This window comes from Leucopleurus acutus (genome assembly GCF_964270905.1).
Source record: "Leucopleurus acutus genome assembly, chromosome: 1".
NCBI classification, from domain to species: Eukaryota; Metazoa; Chordata; class Mammalia; order Artiodactyla; family Delphinidae; genus Leucopleurus; species Leucopleurus acutus.
This window is the reverse complement of record NC_139142.1, coordinates 132,703,734-132,728,462: the sequence shown is the minus strand read 5'-3', so window position 1 is coordinate 132,728,462 and position 24,729 is coordinate 132,703,734. Positions and strand designations below refer to the sequence as shown.

General features: G+C 37.1%; 1 protein-coding gene across 1 annotated transcript in view; it reads left to right on the top strand.

The window, feature by feature from the left end:
• Nucleotides 1–24,729, top strand: part of HERC1 (HECT and RLD domain containing E3 ubiquitin protein ligase family member 1) — a 215,496-nt gene that overhangs the window by 70,339 nt on the left and 120,428 nt on the right. Inside the window, exons 11-19 of the mRNA XM_082852538.1 lie at nucleotides 1,251–1,385; nucleotides 1,705–1,870; nucleotides 7,308–7,433; nucleotides 8,424–8,645; nucleotides 11,795–11,947; nucleotides 12,073–12,205; nucleotides 13,559–13,750; nucleotides 16,142–16,363; nucleotides 18,852–19,025. Of these exons, the coding sequence (XP_082708664.1) occupies nucleotides 1,251–1,385; nucleotides 1,705–1,870; nucleotides 7,308–7,433; nucleotides 8,424–8,645; nucleotides 11,795–11,947; nucleotides 12,073–12,205; nucleotides 13,559–13,750; nucleotides 16,142–16,363; nucleotides 18,852–19,025 (1,523 nt within the window). The remainder of the gene's footprint in view (nucleotides 1–1,250; nucleotides 1,386–1,704; nucleotides 1,871–7,307; nucleotides 7,434–8,423; nucleotides 8,646–11,794; nucleotides 11,948–12,072; nucleotides 12,206–13,558; nucleotides 13,751–16,141; nucleotides 16,364–18,851; nucleotides 19,026–24,729) is intronic.

The window sequence follows — 24,729 nt, the reverse complement described above, 5'->3', positions numbered from 1 at the left end:
AGCCTGCGTGCAGCAACGAAGACCCAAAGCAGCCAAAAATAAAACAAATAAATTTATTTAAAAAATTTTCTTGTGTTTTATTAACAGCAGAAACACTAATAAAAGCAGAAATAATTGTACTTTGTTCATAAAATACCCTCTGACTATTCCTAGTATTGATTTTTTTAGTGTCATAGACATGCCATCTAGATTTCTTTCAATTTGAATGTTGAGGTTAGATATGTTTCATAAGCAAGAAGTTATACCGTATATTAAGACACTGTCTTAATTTAAGTGTCTTTTAAACATTTTGAATTCCTACTCTGTCTCCAGATACTGGTCTTAAATATTGTGGCCACGTATCAAGAGGAAGTTAAATTAAAATAATCAAAATCAGAGCTAGGCTTTATTGCTTTTTAACAGTTAATTAGCTTCCATGCCCTTTATCTGGTTGTTTTTTTGAAAAGAAGCAGTGGCCATACTTTTAAATGAAGTTACTTTTTGCAGAAAGTTAGCTTTTTCCTAATGTGATAACCATATCTTATTTAGATAATCAGGTAGGTAATTTTTAGCCAATATTTGAAGATTGAATTTTAAGAAATTTGAGGTTATTTCAGCTATTTTCAGATGTATATGGGCTAATTAATAACTTAGAAGGTATTATATTTGTATTCTAGACCTTTGATTCAGATGGGGTTTATTATATCATTCTAACCAATTTAAAACATTTATAGGTAATTACCCTCCAAAACAAAACCGAAAATATAATAAATTGAATATAAATAATTTGCTGTTAGTATTAAATCTGCAACTTCTCACCTTATATGTAGAAAATTGGTTCCCAAGATCTTGAAACTTTTCACAAGAGTTTTCAAGAGGTTTTCTTTTAGTAGATTTCAGTATATCACTTTACAGAGTCAGGCTATTTTTCTTAATATGAACTATACATCTTATAGGCCCTAAGAACCAGAAGGGTCTATAGTAGATCATGTGGCTCAGCCCTCTGACTTCAGGTGAATGAATAGCCAGACCTTGCAAAATAAGTAGTGGTTATGTATTTTCTTCTTGAAGAATTCTAGAGATAGCAAATTCTTGGTTTTCCTCAGTTGCATTTTTTAAATGAAGGGTTTTATCACCTTTATAATCAGAAAGGTCTTCTGTATATCTTGTTAACATCTTTCAACTTTAATAATGGTTTAATTTTTGCTTTTGATCATGTGTGAAAATTTCATGTTAAGGATTTTTCATGATTTTCATGTGCTTCCTTCTAGACAAGTTGTCGCCTGGCACCGACCTTATTGTGTAGATCTTGAAGAGAGTACCTTCTCGCACCTTCGTTCATTTCTTGAGAGATACTGTGATAAAATAAACAGTGAGATTCCCCCGCTACCTTTCCCTTCATCAAGGTATGTTATATATATGTGTATTTGTGTGTGTGCGCACATGTGCACACACATCTGTTAATTACTCATTTTGAATTTTGAGTTATTCACTTTATCCCTCAATTATATGAAACTTCTTTATAATCTAAAAAGAGAGCTAAACCTAGGTACTTACTGATAATAACCTTTAGAAAAATTTATCCATAATGTCATGAATCGTGTTTTTAAACTTACTGTTAGTCATAATTTGAGAAAAATTTTAAAGAGAAAAAAATGTTATCCAAACTAGATAGCATGTGCTCTTTTATATTCCAGAAGTTCATAGCAGTTTATTTGGTTTCAGGGAACACCACAATTTCCTCAAGCTGTGCCTGAAGCTGCTTTCAAATCACCTTGCTCTTGCGCTTGCGGGAGGGGTAGCTACCAGCATTCTTGGGAGACAGGGAGGTCCGCTTCGAAATTTACTCTTCAGACTGATGGACTCAACTGTCCCAGATGAAATCCAAGAGGTAAGAGTATAGGACTTGTAAATCTGTAGCTCAGCCACATCTCTCCCTGAGGTTGTAGCTCACAAATTCAGCTATGTATTGGAAAACTTCAATTGGATGTTCTTTCCGTTACTCCTGTTTTCTTGGTGGGAGTAAATTTTTTGGTGAACTTGTCCTTTAAGACAAAGGTCAGATGTCGCCTCTGAGAAACCTTTCATTCCCTGCTCTCCTGCCAGGTTTGGTTTCTCTCATGTATGTTCTCATCACATCACATTGTTTTGTAATTGTCTACTTACAACTGTGTCTGTCTTTTCTACCAGAAGATGAATTTCTGAGCACAAAGACCCAATTTTATTTTATTTTTATTGTGGTAAAATTCACATAACATAAAAGTTGCCATCTTAACCATTTTTAAATGTGTAGTTCAGTGGTATTAAATACATTTATACTATTGTACAACCATTACCACCATTTATCTCCATAACTCTTTTCATCATACAAAATTGAAATTCTGTACCCATTAAATAATAACTCCCTATTCTCTCCTCCCTTCAGCCTCTAGCAACAACCATTCTTTCTTTCTCTATGATTTTGATACTCTAAGTATGTCGTACAAGTGGAATCATACACTGTCTTTTTGTCACTGGCTTATTTCACTTAGCATAATGTTGTCAACGTTTATCCATGGTAAGTAGCATATGTCAGAATTTCCTTCCTTTTTAAGGCTGAATAATCTTTTGTTATTTGTATATATTAAATTTTTGCTCGTCTGTCATTTTTATGACTTTGGATTAAGCAGTGGTTTCTTAGATATGATACCCAAAGCACAAGCAACCAAAGAAAAAAGATAAATTAGACTCCATCAAAATTAAAAACATTTTTATGGTGGTGCTGGAGAGGGGGCGCTGAGCTGTTGGGTATGAAGAGTAACAGAACAGACTGTATTTGCACTTGAAACTGCTGCTCAAGTTCAGATCAGGCAAGGAACAAACCTTGAAACAACCAACAAGACCAAAGAAGAGTACACTTAAGTTGAAGACATGACATTGATCCGAAATAAGAAGTTTGTGCCTACTTAGCAGCTTTGAAAGAGCACTTCCCAATGCTGCTAGTAGTCTTTGTTTAAAAAAAAAAAAAATTAAAAACATTTTTGCTTCAAAGGACATTATCAAGAAAATGAAAATACAACTCACAGAATGGGAGAAATATTTGTAAATCATATGTCTCATAAGATTCTAGTTTATGGAATGTATAAAGGATCCTTACAGTTCAACAATAAAAAAGACAAATAACCCAATCAGAAAATGAGTGAAGAATCTGAGTAGACATATCTCCAAAGAAGATAGACATAAGGCCACTAAGCACATGAAAAAATGTTCATCATTGGGCATAAAGGAAATGCAAATTAAAATCACAGTGAGATACTGCTTCACGCCCACTAAATGGCTATAATCAAAAAGACTGGTAATAGCAAGCATTGGTGAAGATGTAGAGAAATTGGAACCCTCATGCATTGCTAATGGGAATGTAAAATGGTACAGCCACTTTGGAAAACAGGTAGTTCTGTACATAGTTAAACATAGAGTTACCACATACTGCAGCAGTTCCACACCTAGGTCTATATCCAAGAGAATATAAAACATATGTCCACACAAAAACTTATACATGAATGTTCATAACAGTATTATTCATTGTAGCCAAAAAGTGGAAACAAACAAATGTCTGTCAGCTGGTGAAGGGATGAACAAAATGTGGTATGTCCATACAATGTAATATTATTCAGCCATAAGAGGGATGAAGTACTGCTGTACAAGCTACAACATGAATGAACCTTGTAAACATTATGCTAAGTGAAAGAAGCCAGACACAAAAGGTCACATACTGTATGATTCCATATATATGAAATGTGCAGAGTAGGTAAATCCATAGAGACACAAAGTAGATTAATTGGCTGTCAGGGGTTTTGGGGGAGGGAGAGATGGGAAATGACTGCTAATGGGCACAGGTTTCTTTTCGGGGTGATGAAAATGTCCTAAAATTAGTTAGTGGTGATGGTTGCACAACTCTGTGAATATGCTAAAACCCACTGAATTTTCTGCTTTCAAAAGGTAAATTTTATGATGTGTCAATTAAAAAAAAAAGCAAAAAAGATACAGTGATTTTCCAACTAGAGGGACATATCCCTGGGATGTAGGTAGAAGGAATATTAACCTGGTGGTGAATGGGAACTTTGAGGATTACATTTTACCAGGAACAAGGTAGTACAATATTTTTTTTTTTTTTTTTTTTGTGGTACGCGGGCCTCTCACTGTTGTGGCCTCTCCCGTTGCGGAGCACAGGCTCCGGACACGCAGGCTCAGCGGCCACGACTCACGGGCCCAGCCGCTCCACGGCATGTGAGATCCTCCCAGATCCCCTGCATTGGCAGGCAGACTCTCAACCACTGCGCCACAAGGGAAGCCCCGGTAGTATAATATTTTTGAAAGGTTGAAAAGTATTGGACTAAAATAACGGAAGTAAACTTTAAAAAAAACTATTTTTATAATTGTTTATTCATTCCTTGAGTGTTCTTTGTAGCTACTCCTTAGGAGAATCCTTTGGAGGTGGATTCTCTCAGGATGTGTACAGGGCTCTTTCTGTTCCTCTTTCTTTATCCCTGAAACTTCCGGTAATGTATCTGTTTGCAGCAATCAGTGCTGCTGCTGTTTTTTTTGTGTGTTTCTTCCTTTTTTGACACTTTATTTTGAAGCAGTTGTAGACTTAAGGAAAAGTTGCATAAGTAATAGAGTTTTCACATATGTCTCAACCAGCTTCCCCTAATGCTGATGTCTTGTATAATTACAGTACAATTATCAAAACCAAGAAATCAACATTGGTTTAATACTATTAATTAAACTAAACACCTTATTAGAAATTTTATCAGTTTTTTGCTAATGTCCTTGTTCTTTTGCAGGATCCTATTCAGGATCCCATATTACATTTAATTGGACACTTTATGGATACTGGTCAGTTATTTTATTGAATATCTCTGTTATTTTTCATGATTGGACTGAGGTTATGTGTCTTTGGCAAGAATACCACAGAAATGATGTACCCTCAGTACATCATATCATGTGGTTCATGATACTGATGTGTCTTATTACTGGAGATTTTGACCTTGATCACTTGGTTAAGGTGGTGTCTGCTGGATTTCTGCATACATCAGTAACTTCTGAGAGAGGGTAGGTAGAAAATATACTCTTTGAAAATATACTCACACTTAAATAGTTTGAGAATTGAATATCTTCATGAATAGTTGAGGCATAGTATTCTAAATTGTAAATATTTTCTCATAAGAATTGTGAAGTCATCTTCTAGCTTTCAGGTTGTTACTCAGAAAATCAACACTATTCAAATTTTTGATCCTTTTATGGAAATCTTTTTCTCTCTGGATTCTGTAGCAAGTTCTACTTGTCCTCTCTGTTTTCATATTTTAAAACGATATGAACTGATGTGGGTCTGATTTTATCCATTTTCGTGTATATTGGGGTAGACTCTTAATTTGGAAACTCATAGCCTTCAGTGTTAAGAAATTAGCTTGAAGTGTATTGTTATTTTCTCCTTATTTTCTGTGTTTTCTCTCTGTCTCTGGAACTCATTATTGGGATAATAGATCTCCTGGACCAGTCCTCTGTGTCTGATTTTTTTTAATGTCTAATTTTTAAAAAATTAATTTATTTATTTTTGGCTGCGTTGGGTCTTCGTTGCTGCGTGTGGGCTTTCTCTAGTTGCGGTGAGCGGGGGCTGCTCTTCTTTGCGGTGCGTGGGCTTCACATTACGGTGGGTTCTCTTGTTGCGAAGCACTGGGCTCTAGGCACGCAGGCTTCAGTAGCTGTGGCTCTCAGGCTCTAGAGTGTGGACTTCAGTAGTTGTGGCGCATGGGCTTAGTTGCTCCGCGGCATGTGGGATCTTCCCGGACCAGGGCTTGAACCCATGTCCCCTGCATTGGCAGGCGGATTCTTAAGCACTGCGCCATCATGAAAGTCCCCAGTCCTCTTAATTTTCTTATGTTTTCTTTCCTGTTTTCCATCTTTTCTCCCCTCTACCTTATGAAATTTAATTTTTATATTCTAACCCCCCTGTTGAGGTTTTTATGTCATATTTTTAACTTATAAGAGCTCTTTTCTTAATCATTGAGTGTTTCTTTTTTTCTAATTCAGCATCCTTATTTTAGTGGTAAGGAAGCTATGACCCAGAGAAGTTACGGGGCCTACGATAATACAGCTACTTTTTATGCTGTTTCTGATACCTGGACCTTTGTTTGGCCAAGGCCTGCTCATTTTTCAGTTTTTAACCTAAAGGCCCAATCCTCAGGGAGACCTCCATGATGAACCCATAGACCATGTTAATTGCCTTTATGTATGGCTGCTCACTCAAGTTTGCATTTCTTTTTACTTTGTCCGCGTGACTCCTTTCACACGTAGAATTACTTACTCAGAATCTCTTTTTCCTACTAGACTGTATGCTTATGAAAGCAGGGCTTTTATCTGTCTTGTTCATTTCTACATCCCCAGCACTTTGTAAACAGCTTTACCAGGCTCAGCACTATAGACTCAACACTAAATATTTATTGCATAATGACTAGTTACTTAGTGGCAAATCCAAAATATGTATTCTTTTTTTTTTTTAAGTCTTTATTGAATTTGTTACAGTATTGCTTCTGTTTTATGTTTTGGTTTTTTGGCCGTGAGGCATGTAGGATCTTAGATCCCCGACCAGGGATCAAACCCGCACCCCCTGCATTGGAAGGCAAAGTCTTAACCACTGGACTGCCAGGGAAATCCCCAAGATATATATTCTAAGTCTTCTTTTTTAAAAAAAAATTTTATGCATGAATTTTTTTAAAGGATTTATTATTTATTTATTTTATTTTTGTCTGTGTCAGGTCTTAGTTGCAGCACACAGAATCTTCGTTGAGGTATGCGGGATCTTTCACTGCGGCACATGGGCTCCTCGTTGCAGCACACAGGCTTCTCTCTAGTTGTGGTGTGCAGGCTTCAGGGCACATGGGCTCTGTAGTTGTGGCGTGCAGGTTCCAGAACATGTAGGCTCTGTAGTTTGCAGCACACAGGCTCTCTAGTTGAGGCACATGAGCTCAGTAGTTGTGGCACGTGGGCTTAGTTGCCCTGCAGCATGGGGGATCTTAGTTCCCTGACCAGGGATCGAACCACGTCCCCTGCATTGTAAGGCAGATTCTTTACAACCGGATCACCAGGGAAGTCCTTCTGAGTCTTCTTAAAGACATCTAAAGAAGGACTTGGCATGCTTTCTTTTATTCATATACCTCCTTCTTTAGACTTCCATGATCCACCTTCTTTAGACTTCTTTGCTCTTAATAGTCAGTGGATTTATTTTTATGTTTTTCTATTAAAAAGATAAGAACCAGGCCAAATAAATCTGCTTTTCTTTTTTATATTAGGTGGTAATTGAAACTCTGTCAGTGGGAGCAACCATGCTGTTACCTCCATTACGAGAACGTATGGAATTACTTCATTCTCTTTTACCCCAAGGACCTGATAGATGGGAAAGCTTATCTAAAGGACAGGTGAGCCTTTGCATGGTATCTAAGTAAACCAGTACTATATTACCAAAAAAAAAAAAAAAAAAAAAAGATAGACTGAGAGGGAAATAAAGCTAATCGATTGCCATGTGTTCAGGGAATAATACTTAACTTGATGAGTCTGGTAAATCCTAGTATTTAATGTTTTTTGCTGGAAGAGTTCCCAGATTTTTAATGAAAGTGAAGCAAGTGATAACTTATTAAATGATTTGGGGCTAATTATTAAAATTATGTCTAATTTTTCAAGTGTTGCTCACACTATCAAACCAGAGATCTTTTAGTTTATTTGTAGTATTCTGAGTTGAAATCAAGGGCATGTGCTGCTGTTGGTTCCATGCCCAGAACTTTGAAATAGCTTACATAAAAAGTAAAAGAAGATGACTGTTGTGAAAAAGTACTTGATGATATGAGTATGCTGCTTCTTTCCATTTTTATCATCTTATGTACGTTAAAATAAGTACATTTTGTTCAACCAAGTAGAACAATCAAGTGTCGAGTTACAGATTTGAGGGAAAAATCTGGCAGTATAATAGCCACAGATGCTTTCCAATGAGTATTTGGTATTAGTTTAGATTTCAAGTGATTTATTTTAAACATTAGAATAAATAGTTTCATTGGTAGTTCTGTAGAAGAATGTATAGTGTAATTTATCTGTTGACATTGCCTACTCCTCTTACTTATAGTGCTAAAATCATTATGTAGAGTGTGCCATTTTAGCTTAAGAGTTTCAGGTAGTAAAGGATGTAATAAAACACTGTAAGTTGCAATTTCTCAAAAGGTATTAGTGGGATAGCTTTTTAAAAAATTATAGACTTCCTAAAAGATTATTGTTCATTAGGATATTAAGTGAATTAGTTAGCATCATTAGTATATATTCCGCCCGCCCCACCACGGGATCCTTTTTTTACTTTTCTAGTGCATTTTAAGCTAATTATTATTTGTTCCTATTTCATCGATGGAAATATTTTTCTTTAGAGAATGCAACTGGATATTATTCTAACAAGTTTGCAAGATCATACCCATGTAGCCTCCTTACTTGGCTATAGCTCACCCTCCGATGCTGCTGACCTCTCTTCTGTATGTACTGGCTATGGAAACCTGTCGGATCAACCTTATGGCACTCAGAGCTGCCATCCAGACACCCATCTGGCTGAAATTTTGATGAAGACTCTCTTAAGAAATTTAGGATTTTATACGGTAAGTTGCTCTTTTTTTGTCGTTAAAAAGAATAAATAAATAAAACTTGGGTTGGTTTTGTTTTGTTTTGTTTTGTTTTTGGAGGGGGTAGGGATCACTTCAGGTCAAGGTATTTTGACATTTAAACGCTTATGAAATAAGTAAAACTAAACTCCACTCCCTGAAAGGGGAGAGATATGTAAGATCTTCTGAAATATTGTGGGTGCCAAATGACTTGTAGTTGAGAGTTCCAAAGAGATTTGTTTTGGAATTTTACCAATTTTTTTCTGATATTAATGTACAAGAATAAACAGGTAAAAATATTCAACAACATTTTGCAAGAGAAGAAGAATGAGGAAATGTAATCTTATAATTAAACAATGTGGTTTAAATTATTTAAAAATATGCTGGTCAATTAATTAAAATTATTATTTTATTAAATTATTAAAAATAGCTGGTCAATAGGAGAGAAGACAATGGACAGTATAGCCTTCTCTGTATTAGGATGCCCTTAGTTCTTCCTTCCTGGTGTTTCTTAGATCCGTCACTTTTTTTCTTTCCATTTTTATGGGTTCTAATCCATGCCATCATGACCTAATGGTAATAGCAGTGTTATAGCTGTTGTCACTGTTGCTGGTCTCCTCTCAGCATCCTACTGCTAGAATAACCTTGTTGTATTAAATAACCTCATTTTATTAAATCAGAGCTTTTTGAGACCCTTCATCATTTGGCTTACACACCACACTCATCTGAACTCATGCGTGGCACACCTGTTTCCTCCTCTCTCTTCTTGTCTACCAATCTATGACTTCTTTAACACTTGACTGTTCTTGGAAGCCTTGCTCAAATAACCTTTTCTAACCATGTAATTATAACTGCATACCTCTCATCAGTTTTTAGAGTCAAAGTGTATTATGTGACTTAACTTTGAATAGTTTGTGTATCATTTCATATTGTCTCTCCTGCTCTTCAGGGTCAGGTCTGTATATTCTTTTTCTTCTGTACAAGTCTTAGTGTTCTGTTCTGCCCAACTTAAAAGGTTGTTGACTAAGTCAGTGACAGTTGTTCCTATAGAATTATTTTCTTTCAGATTTACGGATGTAAATTTGAGCTGATGTTTGGCTGCAAATGGAATGGGAACAATGTTACAGTGTATCCATTTGGTATTAACTGAAATTTTTTCCCTAAGTTGTATTAAAGTAGTGCCTTTTTTATGCCAGTAGGGCTGAGGTAGATGTGTATATTATATGGAAATGGAAATAAAATACTAACTGCTTTTAGGCTGAAAATCATAAATTTTTGTTTCTTTCTGACGTAATTTAACCAAATTTGTCATGTTCTAAGATTTTAAAATAATGGTGCTGGTCTTAGTCTGTTTGGGTTGCTGTAATAGAATACCACAGAGTGGGCCGGCTTATCTACAACACAGATTTATTTCTCACAGTTATGGAGACGGAAAGTCCAAGATCAAGGAGGCAGCAGATTTGGTGGTGCCTGCTTCTTGATTCATAGACAGCCGTCGTCTTGCTGTGTCCTCACACAAGGGAACTCTCTGTTGTCTCTTTTGTAAGGTCACTAATCCCATTCACGAGAGTTCTGCCCTCATGACCTCATCACCTCCCAGAGGCCCCACCTTCAAATACAACCACATTGGGTTCAACATAAGAATTTTGAAGGGACACAAACATTCATTCAGTCTCTAGCAGTGCTAATTTGGCTGCTTATAAAGGTGCTTATATAGGAAAGGCCTTAAAATGTTCTGTGACTCTCTCTTGCATATTTATAAACAAAGACCATATTTTATGCATAAAGATGTTCATCACATCATTATTATAAAAAAGAAAAGTTGGAAACAACTGAAATATCTAAAAGTTGGGGAATGGTTTAAGTACATTATGATATATATACTCAGTGGAATATTATGTCTCAAATTTTATGTACACATGGCTTATGAAAACATGTAAAATATCTGTGGATCTGTTAGAAAAGAGAAGACTAAAAATAGAATATGCAGTATTATGAAAAAAAGGAAAAGGCACAAAAAAAATCAGGAAAGAAATACACAAAAAATATTAGATACGGTGGTTGACTAAATGGTGATTTAAAGTTTTTTGTTTTTTTTTTTTTTACGGTACGCGGGCCTCTCACGGTTGTGGCCTCTCCTGCCGCGGAGCACAGGCTTTGGACGCACAGGCCCAGCGGCCATGGCCCACGGGCTCAGCCGCTCTGTGGCATGTGGGATCCTCCCGGACTGGGGCACGAACCCGTGTCCCCTGCATTGGCAGGCGGACTCTCAACCACTGCGCCACCAGGGAAGCCCTAAAGTTTTTTAAAATACAGTTTTGGTATTTTCTAAATATGTTACACTATTTCTGTTTTAAAAAAATATTTTTAACTTGAAATAACTTAAAACTCCCACAAGAATTACAGGAAACTTTCAAAGAACTCTCCTGTACGCTTCAGCCAAATTTGCCTTTCCTTGTTTCCTTTCTTCCATCCATCATTTGAGAGTAAACTGCAGATGTCATACTGGCTGTTCCTAAGCACTTATATTTCTTAAGAATAAGGACATTCTCTTACATAACAACAGAACAATTATTGAATTCAGGAAATTTAACGTTGACACAGAACCATTGTATAATACAGAGTCCATACTCAAATTTCTACAGTTATCCCAGTAATGTCCTTTATGGCACCCTCCCCCTGCCCCCCAAATCCAGGATCATACATTGTATTTAGTTGTCATGTTTCTTTAGGCCACTTACTTCTTTTATAATCAGAAATAAATTTAATTTCTAAGAATTGTGTTCTTAGAAATTCAAATATGTGAAAACAAAACCTTTACATAGGAGGTCAGGAAAGCAATAGTATTAAAATGTTGAAATGTGTTGTCTTTGGGTATTGTTTTCCTTTTTCTTGTTTTCCGCATTTTCAAAGTTTTTGTGGTGAAACCACAAAAGTTTTTGTGGTGAAACTTTTTAATGGAAAAACAAATTGAGATTGCTTGATAAGTCTTACCACCTTATAGCTAATGACAGCATAGCAAAGATTTAAAGATTAATAATGGGAGAAAGGAGACAGTGGCTTCTTAAATCAGAATCATTTATGGTAGGACATTAATTTCACTTTTAAACACTTCAAATATAATCTTAATTTATGTATCATTTTAGGATCAAGCATTTGGGGAGCTAGAAAAGAATAGTGATAAATTTCTACTTGGAACATCGTCTTCAGAGAACAGTCAGCCTGCTCATCTTCATGAACTACTATGTTCACTGCAGAAACAGCTGCTGGCATTTTGCCATATCAATAACATTAGTGAGGTATGTGATTCTTTGCCTTTTATGGTCTTTTCTCAGGGACCTTGAAACTCAGATATTTGGGTAAGCCTTGATATTTTTCTACCTTGAATCTTCCAAAGTAGTAATTTAGGAACTTTTTTCCTCAGAACTCAAGCAGTGTGGCATTGCTTCATAAACATCTTCAGCTCTTGTTGCCTCATGCCACAGATATTTATTCACGTTCTGCAAATTTGCTCAAAGAAAGTCCTTGGAATGGCAGCGTTGGAGAAAAATTAAGAGGTGTGTTTGGTACTGGGTTTCATATTTAATCAGTGGTTGTAAAGCAAGAGTTCTTGGCCTTTCCAAAGCTTTAAGAGGGCCGGAAACCTCTGAGTGGAATAGGAATGACGTTGAATCTCCTTTGTTATCGAAGATCCCTTTGATCTTGGTTTTGGGGTGATGGCAACAGTGATTGATCTAATTAATCTTAAAAGACACTAATTGGTGTGACAGAGGTCTAATTTAAAGGAATTAGATGATATATACTCAAAAAGGTTAATATTAAATGGCATAAAGTGAGATTTTCATCTATTTCTTTACTTTTCTTTAGCATTTACCATCTCTGTCTTGAAATGCTTTCTTTTCTCTGGTCTTGTGTGTAGCCACAATCCTGTATTTACACATCTCTCTTTGCCCACTCTTTTTCAGTCTGTTCCTGTAAGCTCCTCTTTTTGGGGCATGCCCTTTAATGTTTAGGATCTTCTGAATTTTGCCCTCAACCCTCTTTTCTCTGAGAATGATCTTATCTGGTCCTGTTGTCTTTAACCGCCATGTGTATGTTGACTGCCATATATGCATCTAGCTGAGAACTCCTTTTTTACACAAGAGCTTTTCTCTAGTTACCTACTAGGTGCCTTTTCTTGATTATTCCAAAGATAGGTAAAATTTGGTAAGTCTGTCCAAAAGCAACTTATTTTTGAAGTTTCCTCACTGAACAAAGAAATAAATAAACTGAGAAACTAAAACCATTGCTTACTAGACAGTTGCATTTTGTTGTTCCACAGGCGTTTAAAATTTAATTTGTTCAAATTGAGCTCATCTCTGAATAGTCTTCTTGCCCCCAAATACAATAAAATATTGACACAGAATTGATTAAAAACCAATACAGATAATTAAAAAAACCAGATGTTTTGAGGTGATTTTAATTTAAAAAAAGTAAATTTGGTTTAAAAAACATAAAAGACTTCCTACAGTAGAATGTAAGCACCATGAGGGCAGGAATTTTTAGTTCTTTGTTCACAGCTGTACACCTTTCACCTATAATAGTGCCTGATATGTTGTATGTGTTCAATAAATATTTCTTGAGTAAATCTGAAAATGAGAATAAATTTGTGAATGAGAAATTCGTAATGCATTTTAAGGGAAGCAGCTATAATCCTTTGAATTTGTTGGCACAAGGATATTTGTGCTTTCCCATAAAGTGTCTGTTGGTGACACTTTCTGAAAGTGAGTAAATACTAACCCAACCCTAGCTACCAGAGAGTTATATAATAATTCAACAAAGAGTTCTAGGCAAAAATAGTATTTATTAGGTTTTTCTTTTTAAGTTTGTTTGAAACAATTGATGCCTGTTAAATTTCTTACCCTTCATAGATGTGATATACGTCTCAGCTGCAGGCAGTATGCTCTGCCAGATTGTTAACTCCCTACTGTTACTCCCAGTGTCGGTGGCTCGGCCTTTATTGAGTTACCTCCTCGACTTGTTGCCACCTCTTGATTGCCTTAATAGACTCCTGCCAGCGGCCACTCTTTTAGAAGACCAAGAGTTACAGTGGCCTCTTCATGGTAAGTAAAGATAATAAAGGAGCAAATAATGCTCTTGAGAAAAGTTGTTTCTCTTGCTTGCATCAGGTAAATCGTATCTGACACTTGGTTGTTTAATGTACTCAGAAGATAAAGTTGTTACTGTCTAAGAGCTTATAGTGTGAAGTGGGCAACTGAGATGGGAAAATTTAAGAAAGTTCCTTATATATAAGTGTCATGAATAAAGTCTTTATCCGATCATCAGGCTTGAAATATATTTCATTGATTCCAAGACATGCTTTTCTTCAAATTTTGACATGGCTTAATTTGGATACATCTTACAGTGGGTGATAGGAGGCGTTGTTTCATAAATCAGTCAACAGCATAATGACACGTTTTACAATCAATGAACTGATTTGTTTTATTTCTTAAATGCAAACGTTTTTAGTTTTAAATCTCTATTCGACAGTAAAATATTTTGTATTTTGGTTGGATATGTAGATAACTGAATGTAAAAGATGGAAATTGGAAACCTATCTTTCTGTGTTTTTCTTTTTAGGTACTTTATAGGAAATAGCATTTTGATTTTAGATGTAATATGTGAATTCACTCTTAATTTATAAAATGTTGATGATTTTTATTCCATTGAATATATCTTAAAATATCATGTCTAGAAAGCATCAATGTATTTTTCCATTGAAGTCTGTCTATCCTAAGGCTATCAAAGGAGTTTCATTACTGAAATCTTAAAAACCTTTCAAGTTTAAATGAGGTCACATGTTTTATGGAAAGAATCCTGGTCTAAGGCATAAAAAGATTTAGATTTTAGTATTGGCTCTATTGGCTGTATGATCTTGGGCAAATCACTTATTTGAAGCCTTGGTTCCTTCTCCTGGAGAGATTGGGATTGGACAGAATACTTTGAGGGCCCATCTTATATCCCATTGTTCTGTGACAACTGGATTTAGATGAAGTCAAGTGTTAAGGTTACAGCTGTATCAGGATATTGATTAGGCTTTATATGGAGCCATTCCAGGTTTACTCTTGTTTTTCTAAAGCATCTCAGAATTTGCTAAGACTTACTCTATTTGTATTAGGCGAGGAAGGTGTCATTTTATTTTGGATTTTTGCATCTGTGTTCATAACTGATTTTTTCCCATGATTTTCCTTTATCATGCTATTCTTGTGTCACTTTTACGACCACAATTATACTAACCTCATAACATCAGTTTGGAATCTTCCTTTTTTTCCCTTTTCTCTGAAATAATGTGTGTAATTTAGGAGTTATCTCTTCTTGAAGGTTTATAAGAGTTTATAAAAACTATCTGGCCTGGGCTTCCCTGGTGGCGCAGTGGTTGAGAGTCCGCCTGCCGATGCAGGGGACACGGGTTCATGCCTCGGTCCGGGAAGATCCCACATGCCGCGGAGCGGCTGGGCCCGTGAGCCATGGCCGCTGAGCCTGCGCGTCCGGAGCCTGTGCTCCGCAACGGGAAAGGCCACAACAGTGAGAGGCCCGCGTACCGCAAAAAAAAAAAAAACTATCTGGCCCTAGTGTTTTTTTTATAGAAAGGTTTTTGGCTATTAATTTTCTTTTTTTAGTGGTTATTGTTCTCTTACAGCTTTTTGTTTCTTCTCAAATCCATTTCAGAAATTGATATTTTTTCAGAAAATGTCATTTTGTTGGTTTTCAAATTTATTGACACAAAGATCATAATGTTCACACATAGTTTTTAAAAATCTCTAGTGTATCTGTGGTTATATCCTCTTTTTGTATTTTTAATTTTAAAATTTATGCCATCTTTATTTTCTGGATTAATTTTATTACAGGTTTGTCCATTTTATTAGTGTTTTCAAATACCCAGTTTTTGAATTGGATGATTTCTTGTGTTTTTCTTTTATGATTTCATTGATATCTCTTCTTATCTTCATGGCTAGCTGTAGTTTTTTTTTTTTTTTAAGTGAAGAACTTTTAAAAACAAATGTACAATAAGAAAGCATGGATCTGGATCTTAGTATAGGACAGATCTGAATTCAGGCCTTAAAAGCATTGAACAATACTAAGTGTCATTTTACTAGATCAACTCATGTTTTGATTTTGGAGGGATGAGCTACCTCAGTTACTCACTCTTAAGGTTGAAATTTGATCTGGATAGTGAAAAGTAGGAATAGAATCAACGGGAGATAATTCTGCCATGTACTGTTTCACTGTTTATCTCAAAATCAGTAACTTTACAAAGCAGATTTTTATTTGATGGCAAACTTATCTGAATGTATTTTAAATTAGCCTACTAAAGAGAATATATACAGAAAGTGTTATAATCTATGTTTTCATTATAAAATTATTTTGCTTCAGTGTCTTGGTGCAGTGCAATATAAATGAAAAAGCTTGAGAATCTTCAACACCAGATAAATTACTAATGATTTTGTTTTCAGGAGGGCCAGAACTGATTGATCCTGCTGGTGTGCCATTACCTCAGCCAGCCCAGTCCTGGGTGTGGCTTGTTGATCTGGAAAGAACAATTGCTCTTCTTATTGGGCAGTGTCTTGGTGGCATGCTTCAGGGTTCGCCTGTGTCTCCAGAGGAACAGGACACTGCATATTGGATGAAAACACCACTTTTTAGTGATGGTGTAGAAATGGATACCCCTCAGTTAGGTAATGTGCTTCTCTGCAGCATTTAGAATACGTGCTTCTGTTTGTACCTCCTTTGGAGATTTCTCTTATTCTGGGTTTGCTGAATAGAGAACTGATAGAAAACAAATGCAACATGTGCAGGGTAGGGGATCCAAGACTGTAACTTGGAGCCCTCAGAAAAACAGTTAAGTCCTGCAGCATCGTATAGTGAAAAGAGCCCCTGAACTAGGGAAATGTAGGTCTGGTTCTACTCTGTTTTTATTTATCACTCATTTTGAGCAAGTCATCTAACTCATAAAAATGGGAAAATGCTTAATTACTTGTGTTCTGAGGCTTGGAGGTTATGAAACTGCTTCATAGAAGGTTACTGACCATGACTTATGAGGGCTCAGGTCATAAACACCTCTCAGTTGTGAGGGCCAATCCCTTCTCCTCCCAGCCTGTCCTCCTTTCAAGCTGATGTTACCTTGTGTGATTCCTTATTTTTTTCCTCCCCATTTATGGTACCTTTGGGGTTTCCTTTCCTGCCTCATCTTCCATTTGTCTACTTTGATGGTAGGCTCGCTCTCAGACTGTCTGAACATGAGGATTTCTCCAGTTCCTGAATAGATGATGTAGTTGTTTTATCTAGGATTGGTCCTTTAATCTCTCTGAACCTCTAATTTCAATCCTTAAAATAATGAGTTAGATTAGATAGCCCATATGGTCTTATTAGATTTTATTTATTTATTTTTAAGAAATATTTATTTATTTTGGCTGTGCCAGGTCTTAGTTGCAGCACATGGGATCTTCGTTGTAGCATGCGGACTTCTTAGTTGCGGCATGTGGGATCTAGTTCCCTGACCAGGGATCAAACCCGGGCCCCTGGCATTGGGAGCTCAGAGTCTTACCCACTGGACCACCAGGGAAGTCCCTAGATTTTAAATTTATTATTTCTCTGATAAGAGAAAGAGACTCAGAGAGTGTCCAAGAAGCAAAATCTAAGAGAAATCTCGATCTAAGAGAATCTCCAGAGGAGAAACAAAAGTAGAAACCATGACAAAAATCATGGAGATTTCTGCTTTGGGGTTGGAGGGTTGGAGGGTGGGAGTGAGAGATGTTGAAGATTTTCTTCCTTTTCCAAATAGGAGTGTATATTCATTGTTTCATTTATGAACCAGAAAGTGATTCCGGCCATGGCTGATGAATGCTAGACTGGTACTTAGGAATGTTTGTATCAAAAAAAGTAAAATCATGTTTTTTTTCAAGGGGTATTTAACATCATAAAGGTAGTTCCAGTGCTATCAGTGTTTAGCTCTGTGATAGTCCCAAATGTCCTCCTGAGGACAAAAGTATCTTTATCTCTACCTTCCTCATATTTCTGTTATGTGTACTTCACTCAACTGGCCTTTGGTGTGAATATAATCAATTTCAGTTTTAATGTTAGTTTTCACTTTTTAAATTATAAAATTATGAAACTATTAAAATGTTACATTTTATGTTTAAATACTTGCGTATATTGGACTTCCCACAGTGGTTAAGAATCTGCCTGCCAATGCAGGGGACACGGGTTTGAGCCCTGGTCCAGGAAGATCCCACATGCCACGGAGCAACTAAGCCCGTGTGCTACAACTACTGAGCCTGTGTTCTAGAGCCCATAAGCCACAACTACTGAGCCTGCATGCTACAACTCCTGAAGCCCATGCGCCTAGAGCCCATGCTCTGCAACAAGCCACCACAACGAGAAGCCGGTGCACCGCAACGAAGAGTAGCCCCCACTCACCGCAACTAGAGAAAGCCCGTGTGCAGCAATGAAGACCCAACACAGCCAAAAATAAATGATAATAATAAAAAACAAAGATAAGCAGTAGCTTCTAAAAAAAATACTTGCATATATTAGGAAGAGGCTCTTGTCTGTAAAATTGTAAATAAATGATAATTTAGTTATATTGTGGGTTAAATTGACTTTGGGTATTAGCCCAGGAACCTGTCATTTAGAGAAGTGTTTTGTTTTTTAAATGGAAAATGAATTCTTAATGCCAGATGTCCCATTGGAAAGTTAGGAACCACCTGAACAAATGTAAATATCAGTTGAGAAATTGTTCAAGTATCAATATCTTTGATCTCCCTTAAATCATACTGAAGTGATTATTTTCCCTTAAGTCTACAAAAAGAAAAGAAAAATCTTGGCTAGTCTCTTTCCCAGTGGTCCCATGTTTCTCAACAAGGATATCAATCCGCTTTGAGCAAGAAAGTTCTTTTTACACAAGACTGTGCTGCACATGTAGGGCCCTGCCTACCAAAATGCCAGAACTCCTCCCTGGAATGTTACATTTAGTCACATAAAGAAAGGGGTGATACTATGCCCAATTGAGAAGCATTAAAGGACTTTACCTTTGTAGCATCTACTTAAAATGGTTTGAAATGTATCATTTCATATGCATTAAGTAAATATGGTAAGCTTTTATTTGTAGCACCAAAATTTACAAAGCTTGAAATCGATAACTTGTGTAATTTTTTTTTTTTTTAGATAAATGTATGAGTTGCCTATTAGAAGTAGCTCTTTCCGGAAATGAAGAACAGAAGCCTTTTGATTACAAATTGCGGCCTGAAATTGCTATCTACGTAGACTTGGCATTGGGTTGTTCAAAAGAGCCGGCTCGAAGCCTTTGGATCAGCATGCAGGATTATGCTATTAGTAAAGGTAAGATGAAGAGGATAAAGGGGCTAAATATGTAGATAGCTCATAATACCGACTAATATAAGTATAGTATAATATATGTAAATAGAAAATCACAGGGATTACCCTATTATTTTTTTATAGAAAAAGGGATTTTACAATTAACATTTTTTTAGGGCTTCCCTGGTGGCGCAGTGGTTGGGAGTCCGCCTGCCGATGCAGGGGACACAGGTTCGTGCCCCGGTCCGGGAGGATCCCACATCCCGCGGAGCGGCTGGGCCCGTGAGCCATGGCCGCTGAGCCTGTGCGTCTGGAGCCTGTGCTCCGCAACGGGAGAGGCCACAGCAGTTAGAGGCCCGCGTACCACAAAAAAAAAAAAAAACTCTAACATTTAAAAAAAATAAATTTATTTGTTTTATTTATTTTTATTTTTGGCTGTGTTGTGTCTTTGCTGCTGAGTGCGGGCTTTCTCTAGTGCGGTGAGCGGGGGCCTCTCACCACGGTGGCTTCTCTTGTCACGGAGCGTGGGCTTCAGCAGTTGTGGCATGCTGGCTCAGTAGCTGTGGCTCACAGGCTCTAGAGCACAGGCTCAGCAGTGGTGTCACACGGGCCCAGTTGCTCCAGAGCATGTGGGATCTTCCCGGACCAGGGTTCGAACCCGTGTCGCCTTCATTGTCAGGTGGATTCTCAACCACTGCACCACAAGGGAAGTCTCTACAATTAACATTTTTTTTTTTTTTTCTTTTTTGCGGTACGCGGGCCTCTCACTGCTGTGGCCTCTCCCGTTGCGGAGCACAGGCTCCGGACGCGCAGGCTCAGCGGCCATGGCTTACGGACCCAGCCGCTCCGCGGCACGTGGGATCTTCCCAGACCGGGGCACGAACCCGCATCCCCTGCATCGGCAGGCGGACTCTCAACCACTGCGCCACCAGGGAAGCCCTACAATTAACATTTTAAAAACAGTTTCTTATTCCTGTTAGTGGAACATTTTGAAGTGCTTGGTATGAAACCTCGTGTATTCTTTTATATACATATGTCCCACTTGAAGAAAATCCACTGTGGGAAAATTGAGATTAGTGTGAAAAATAAATCCAGAGGCAGCATTTTACTGAAGGATTCCATGCAGCATAAATGGATCTAGTATAAGAGTCTGTTTAATGAATCTCTTCCCTTTGTGAGCCCTGGTGAAGAACTGAAATTATGTGTATGTGGAAGTCTGAGTTCTGGGCTTGGGTCATTTTCCTCCTGTATAAAACACTTGCCCATTTTAGAGTGCTAGTGAAGATACCAGTTTGAAATGAGGTATATTATTAAGTACAGCAGTAAAGTGCTATGCAAGTGTGTAGTGGTATTTCAGTTTCTAGTATTACTTGATCAATAAAATTAATTTTATGTACAAGTTTTCAAAGGTTGTACCTGATTTCTTTTTAGCTCTCATCCACTTTTAACAATGACTTGGATTGTTCAGAATCACATACCCCTGAAAGCTTTCCCACATTGCTCTTTCTTTAGTCCCTGCTCCCCTGTGTCTTTGGATTTTCTTCCTTCTGTGATAAAAGTAAATACATTTTCACCTTTACTTCATATAATAAAAATGAGATACATGTCATTCAGATCTTTAAAACACCAGTGAGATGATACCTTTGAAAGTTTAATCTCATCCAATTTGTCATTCATTTATTCATTCTATCGTGTTGACTTCACCAGTGGTAGAAAAGTATGATAGTGGAGGAGAAAAAAAGCTTACTTTCTAAGTTGTATTTTCTGATATCCTCTTATTTGCATCATTTTCTTGGAATGTGCGGTTAGGTTTTTTTTTTAAATAAATTTATTATTATTTACTTTTGGCTGCCTTGGGTCTTTGTTGCTGCGCGTGGGCTTTCTCTAGTTGCGGTGAGCGGGGGCTACTTTTCATTGTGCGGGCTTCTCATTGCTGTGGCTTCTCTGGTTGCAGAGCACGGGCTCTAGGCACGCGGGCTTCAGTAGTTGTGGCACGTGGGCTCAGTAGTTGTGGCTCGCGGGCTCTAGAGTGCAGGCTCAGTAGTTGTGGCGCACGGGCCTAGTTGCTCCGTGGCATGTGGGATCTTCTGGACCAGAGCACGAACCTGTGTCCCCTGTACTGGCAGGTGAATTCTTAACCACTGCGGCACCATTATCACTTGTTACTTTTCAGTGAGCACTTGAAAAAACTGGATATAAACATAAAGTGAATAAAAACTCTTTTGGCTCCATTTGTTCAATTGCTTGTACACTATAGCCTAGACTTTATACCTGAGTAGTGGAAACATTTTGTAGTGCTTGGTATGCAATGACTATAACTTTAGCAAAGGTGTTTTAAAAGAACCTATTATTATAAACATTGCACAGGAGGATAATCCCCGATAAATTTGACATACTGCAAAGGATGTTACTTCAGTTTGCTTTTAAATTGAATATTAGCCTTCTTGAAATGGGGTCATTTGATTTTAAGTCATAGCAGTTTTCAGAATAGCAAGCAATCCCTTGGAACAGATAATCTCTCAAGAACCTAGTGTGGAAAATTTTGTGTGTAATACAGACTATCATTTTAAGATTCTCTGTTGGCTGTAAGATTTTCTTAAAATCTTACATGCTTATATTCACTTTTTCACCTGTAAAATAGTTAAGTCTGAACTTAATTTTTACCTAAGCATCCAGAAATGACTGGAAAACCAAGCTGTAAAATTTTTGTCTTAAGATAGGAGTTTTAAAAAGGAATTAAGAACAGATAAAGTTAACTTGGTGCTTAATATTTTCCAAGAATGTTTTTTGTTTGTTTGGGTTTGTTGTTGTTGTTTTAACATCTTTATTGGAGTATAATTGCTTTACAATGGTCTGTTAGTTTCTGCTTTACAACAAAATGAATCAGTTACATATATACATATGTTCCCATATCTCTTCCCTCTTGCGTCTCCCTCCCTCCCACCCTCCCTATCCCATCACTCCAGGCGATCACAAAGCACCTAGCTGATCTCCTGGTGCTGTGCGGCTGCTTCCCACTAGCTATCTACCTTACGTTTGGTAGTGTATATATGTCCATGCCTCTCTCTCGCTTTGTCACAGCTTACCCTTCCGCCTCCCCATATCCTCAAGTCCATTCTCTAGTAGGTCTGTGTCTTTATTCCTGTCTTACCCCTAGGTTCTTTATGACATTTTTTTTCTTAAATTCCATATATATGTGTTAGCATACGGTATTTGTCCCTCTCTTTCAGACTTACTTCACTCTCTATGACAAACTCTAGGTCTGTCCACCTCATTACAAATAGCTCAATTTCGTTTCTTTTTATGGCTGAGTAATATTCCATTGTATATATGTGCCACATCTTTATCCATTCATCTGATGATAGACACTTAGGTTGTTTCCATCTCCGGGCTATTGTAAATAGAGCTGCAATGGACATTTTGGTACATGACTCTTTCTGAATTATGGTTTTCTCAGGGTATGTGCCCAGTAGTGGGATTGCTGGGTCATATGGTAGTTCTATTGGTAGTTTTTAAAGGAACCTCCATACTGTTCTCCACAGTGGCTGTATCAATTTACATTCCCACCAACAGTGCAAGAGTGTTCCCTTTTCTCCACACCCTCTCCAGCATTTGTTGTTTCTAGATTTTTTGATGATGGCCATTTTGACTGGTGTGAGATGATATCTCATTGTAGTTTTGATTTGCATTTCTCTAATGATTAGTGATGTTGAGCATTCTTTCATGTGTTTGTTGGCAGTCTGTATATCTTCTTTGGAGAAATGTCTGTTTAGGTCTTCTGCCCATTTTTGGATTGGGTTGTTTGTTTTTTTGTTATTAAGATGCATGAGCTGCTTATAAATTCTGGAGATTAATCCTTTGTCAGTTGCTTCATTTGCAAAAATTTTCTCCCATTCTGAGGGTTGTCTTTTGGACTTGTTTATGGTTTCCTTTGCTGTGCAAAAGCTTTGAAGTTTCATTAGGTCCCATTTGTTTATTTTTGTTTTTATTTCCATTTCTCTAGGAGGTGGGTCAAAAAGGATCTTGCTGTGATTTATGTCATAGAGTGTCCTGCCTATGTTTTCCTCTAAGAGTATGAGAGTTTCTGGCCTTACATTTAGGTCTTTAATCCATTTTGAGCTTATTTTTGTGTATAGTGTTAGGGAGTGATCTAATCTCATACTTTTACAGGTACTTGTCCAGTTTTCCCAGCACCACTTATTGAAGAGGCTGTCCTTTCTCCACTGTACATTCCTGCCTCCTTTATCAAAGATAAGGTGACCATATGTGCGTGGGTTTATCTCTGGGCTTTCTATCCTTTTCCATTGATCTATCTTTCTGTTTTTATGCCAGTACCATATTGTCTTGATTACTGTAGCTTTGTAGTATAGTCTGAAGTCAGGGAGCCTGATTCCTCCAGCTCCGTTTTTCGTTCTCAAGATTGCTTTGGCTATTCGGGGTCTTTTGTGTTTCCATACAAATAGTGAATTTTTTTGTTCTAGTTCTGTGAAGAATGCCAGTGGTAGTTTGATAGGGATTGCACTGAATCTGTAGATTGCTTTGGGTAGTAGAGTCATTTTCACAATGTTGATTCTTCCAATCCAAGAACATGGTATATCTCTCCATCTGTTTGTATCATCTTTAATTTCTTTCATCAGTGTCTTATACTTTTCTGCATACGGGTCTTTTGTCTCCTTAGGTAGGTTTATTCCTAGATATTTTATTCTTTTTGTTACAATGGTAAATGGGAGTGTTTTCTTGATTTCACTTTCAGATTTTTCATCATTAGTGTATAGGAATGCCAGAGATTTCTGTACATTAATTTTGTATCCTGCTACTTTACCAATTCATTGATTAGCTCTAGTAGTTTTCTGGTAGCATCTTTAGGATTCTCTATGTATAGTATCATGTCATCTGCAAACAGTGACATCTTTACTTCTTCTTTTCTGATTTGGATTCCTTTTATTTCCTTTTCTTCTCTGATTGCTGTGGCTAAAACTTCCAAAACTATGTTGAATAAGAGTGGTGAGAGTGGGCAACCTTGTCTTGTTCCTGATCTTAGTGGAAATTCAGTTTTCCACCATTGAGGACGATGTTGGCTGTGGGTTTGTCATATATGGCCTTTATTATGTTGAGGAAAGTTCCCTCTATGCCTACTTTCTGCAGGGTTTTTATCATAAATGGTGTTGAATTTTTTTGAAAGCTTTCTCTGCATCTATTGAGATCATATGGTTTTTCTCCTTCAGTTTGTTAATATGGTGTATCACATTGATTGATTTGCATATATTGAAGAATTCTTGCATTCCTGGAATAAACCCCACTTGATCATGGTGTATGATCCTTTTAATGTGCTGTTGGATTCTGTTTGCTAGTATTTTGTTGAGGATCTTTGCAACTATGTTCATCAGTGATATTGGCCTGTAGTTTTCTTTCTTTGTGACATCCTTGTCTGGTTTTGGTATCAGAGTGATGGTGGCCTCGTAGAATGAGTTTGGGAGTGTTCCTCTCTCTGCTATATTTTGGAAGAGTTTCAGAAGGATAGCTGTTAGCTCTTCTCTAAATGTTTGATAGAATTCACCTGTGAAGCCATCTGGTCCTGGGCTTTTGTTTGTTGGAAGATTTTTAATCACAGTTTCAATTTCAGTGCTTGTGATTGGTCTGTTCATATCTTCTATTTCTTCCTGATTCAGTCTTGGCAGGTTGTGCATTTCTAAGAATTTGTCCATTTCTTCCAGGTTGTCCATTTTAT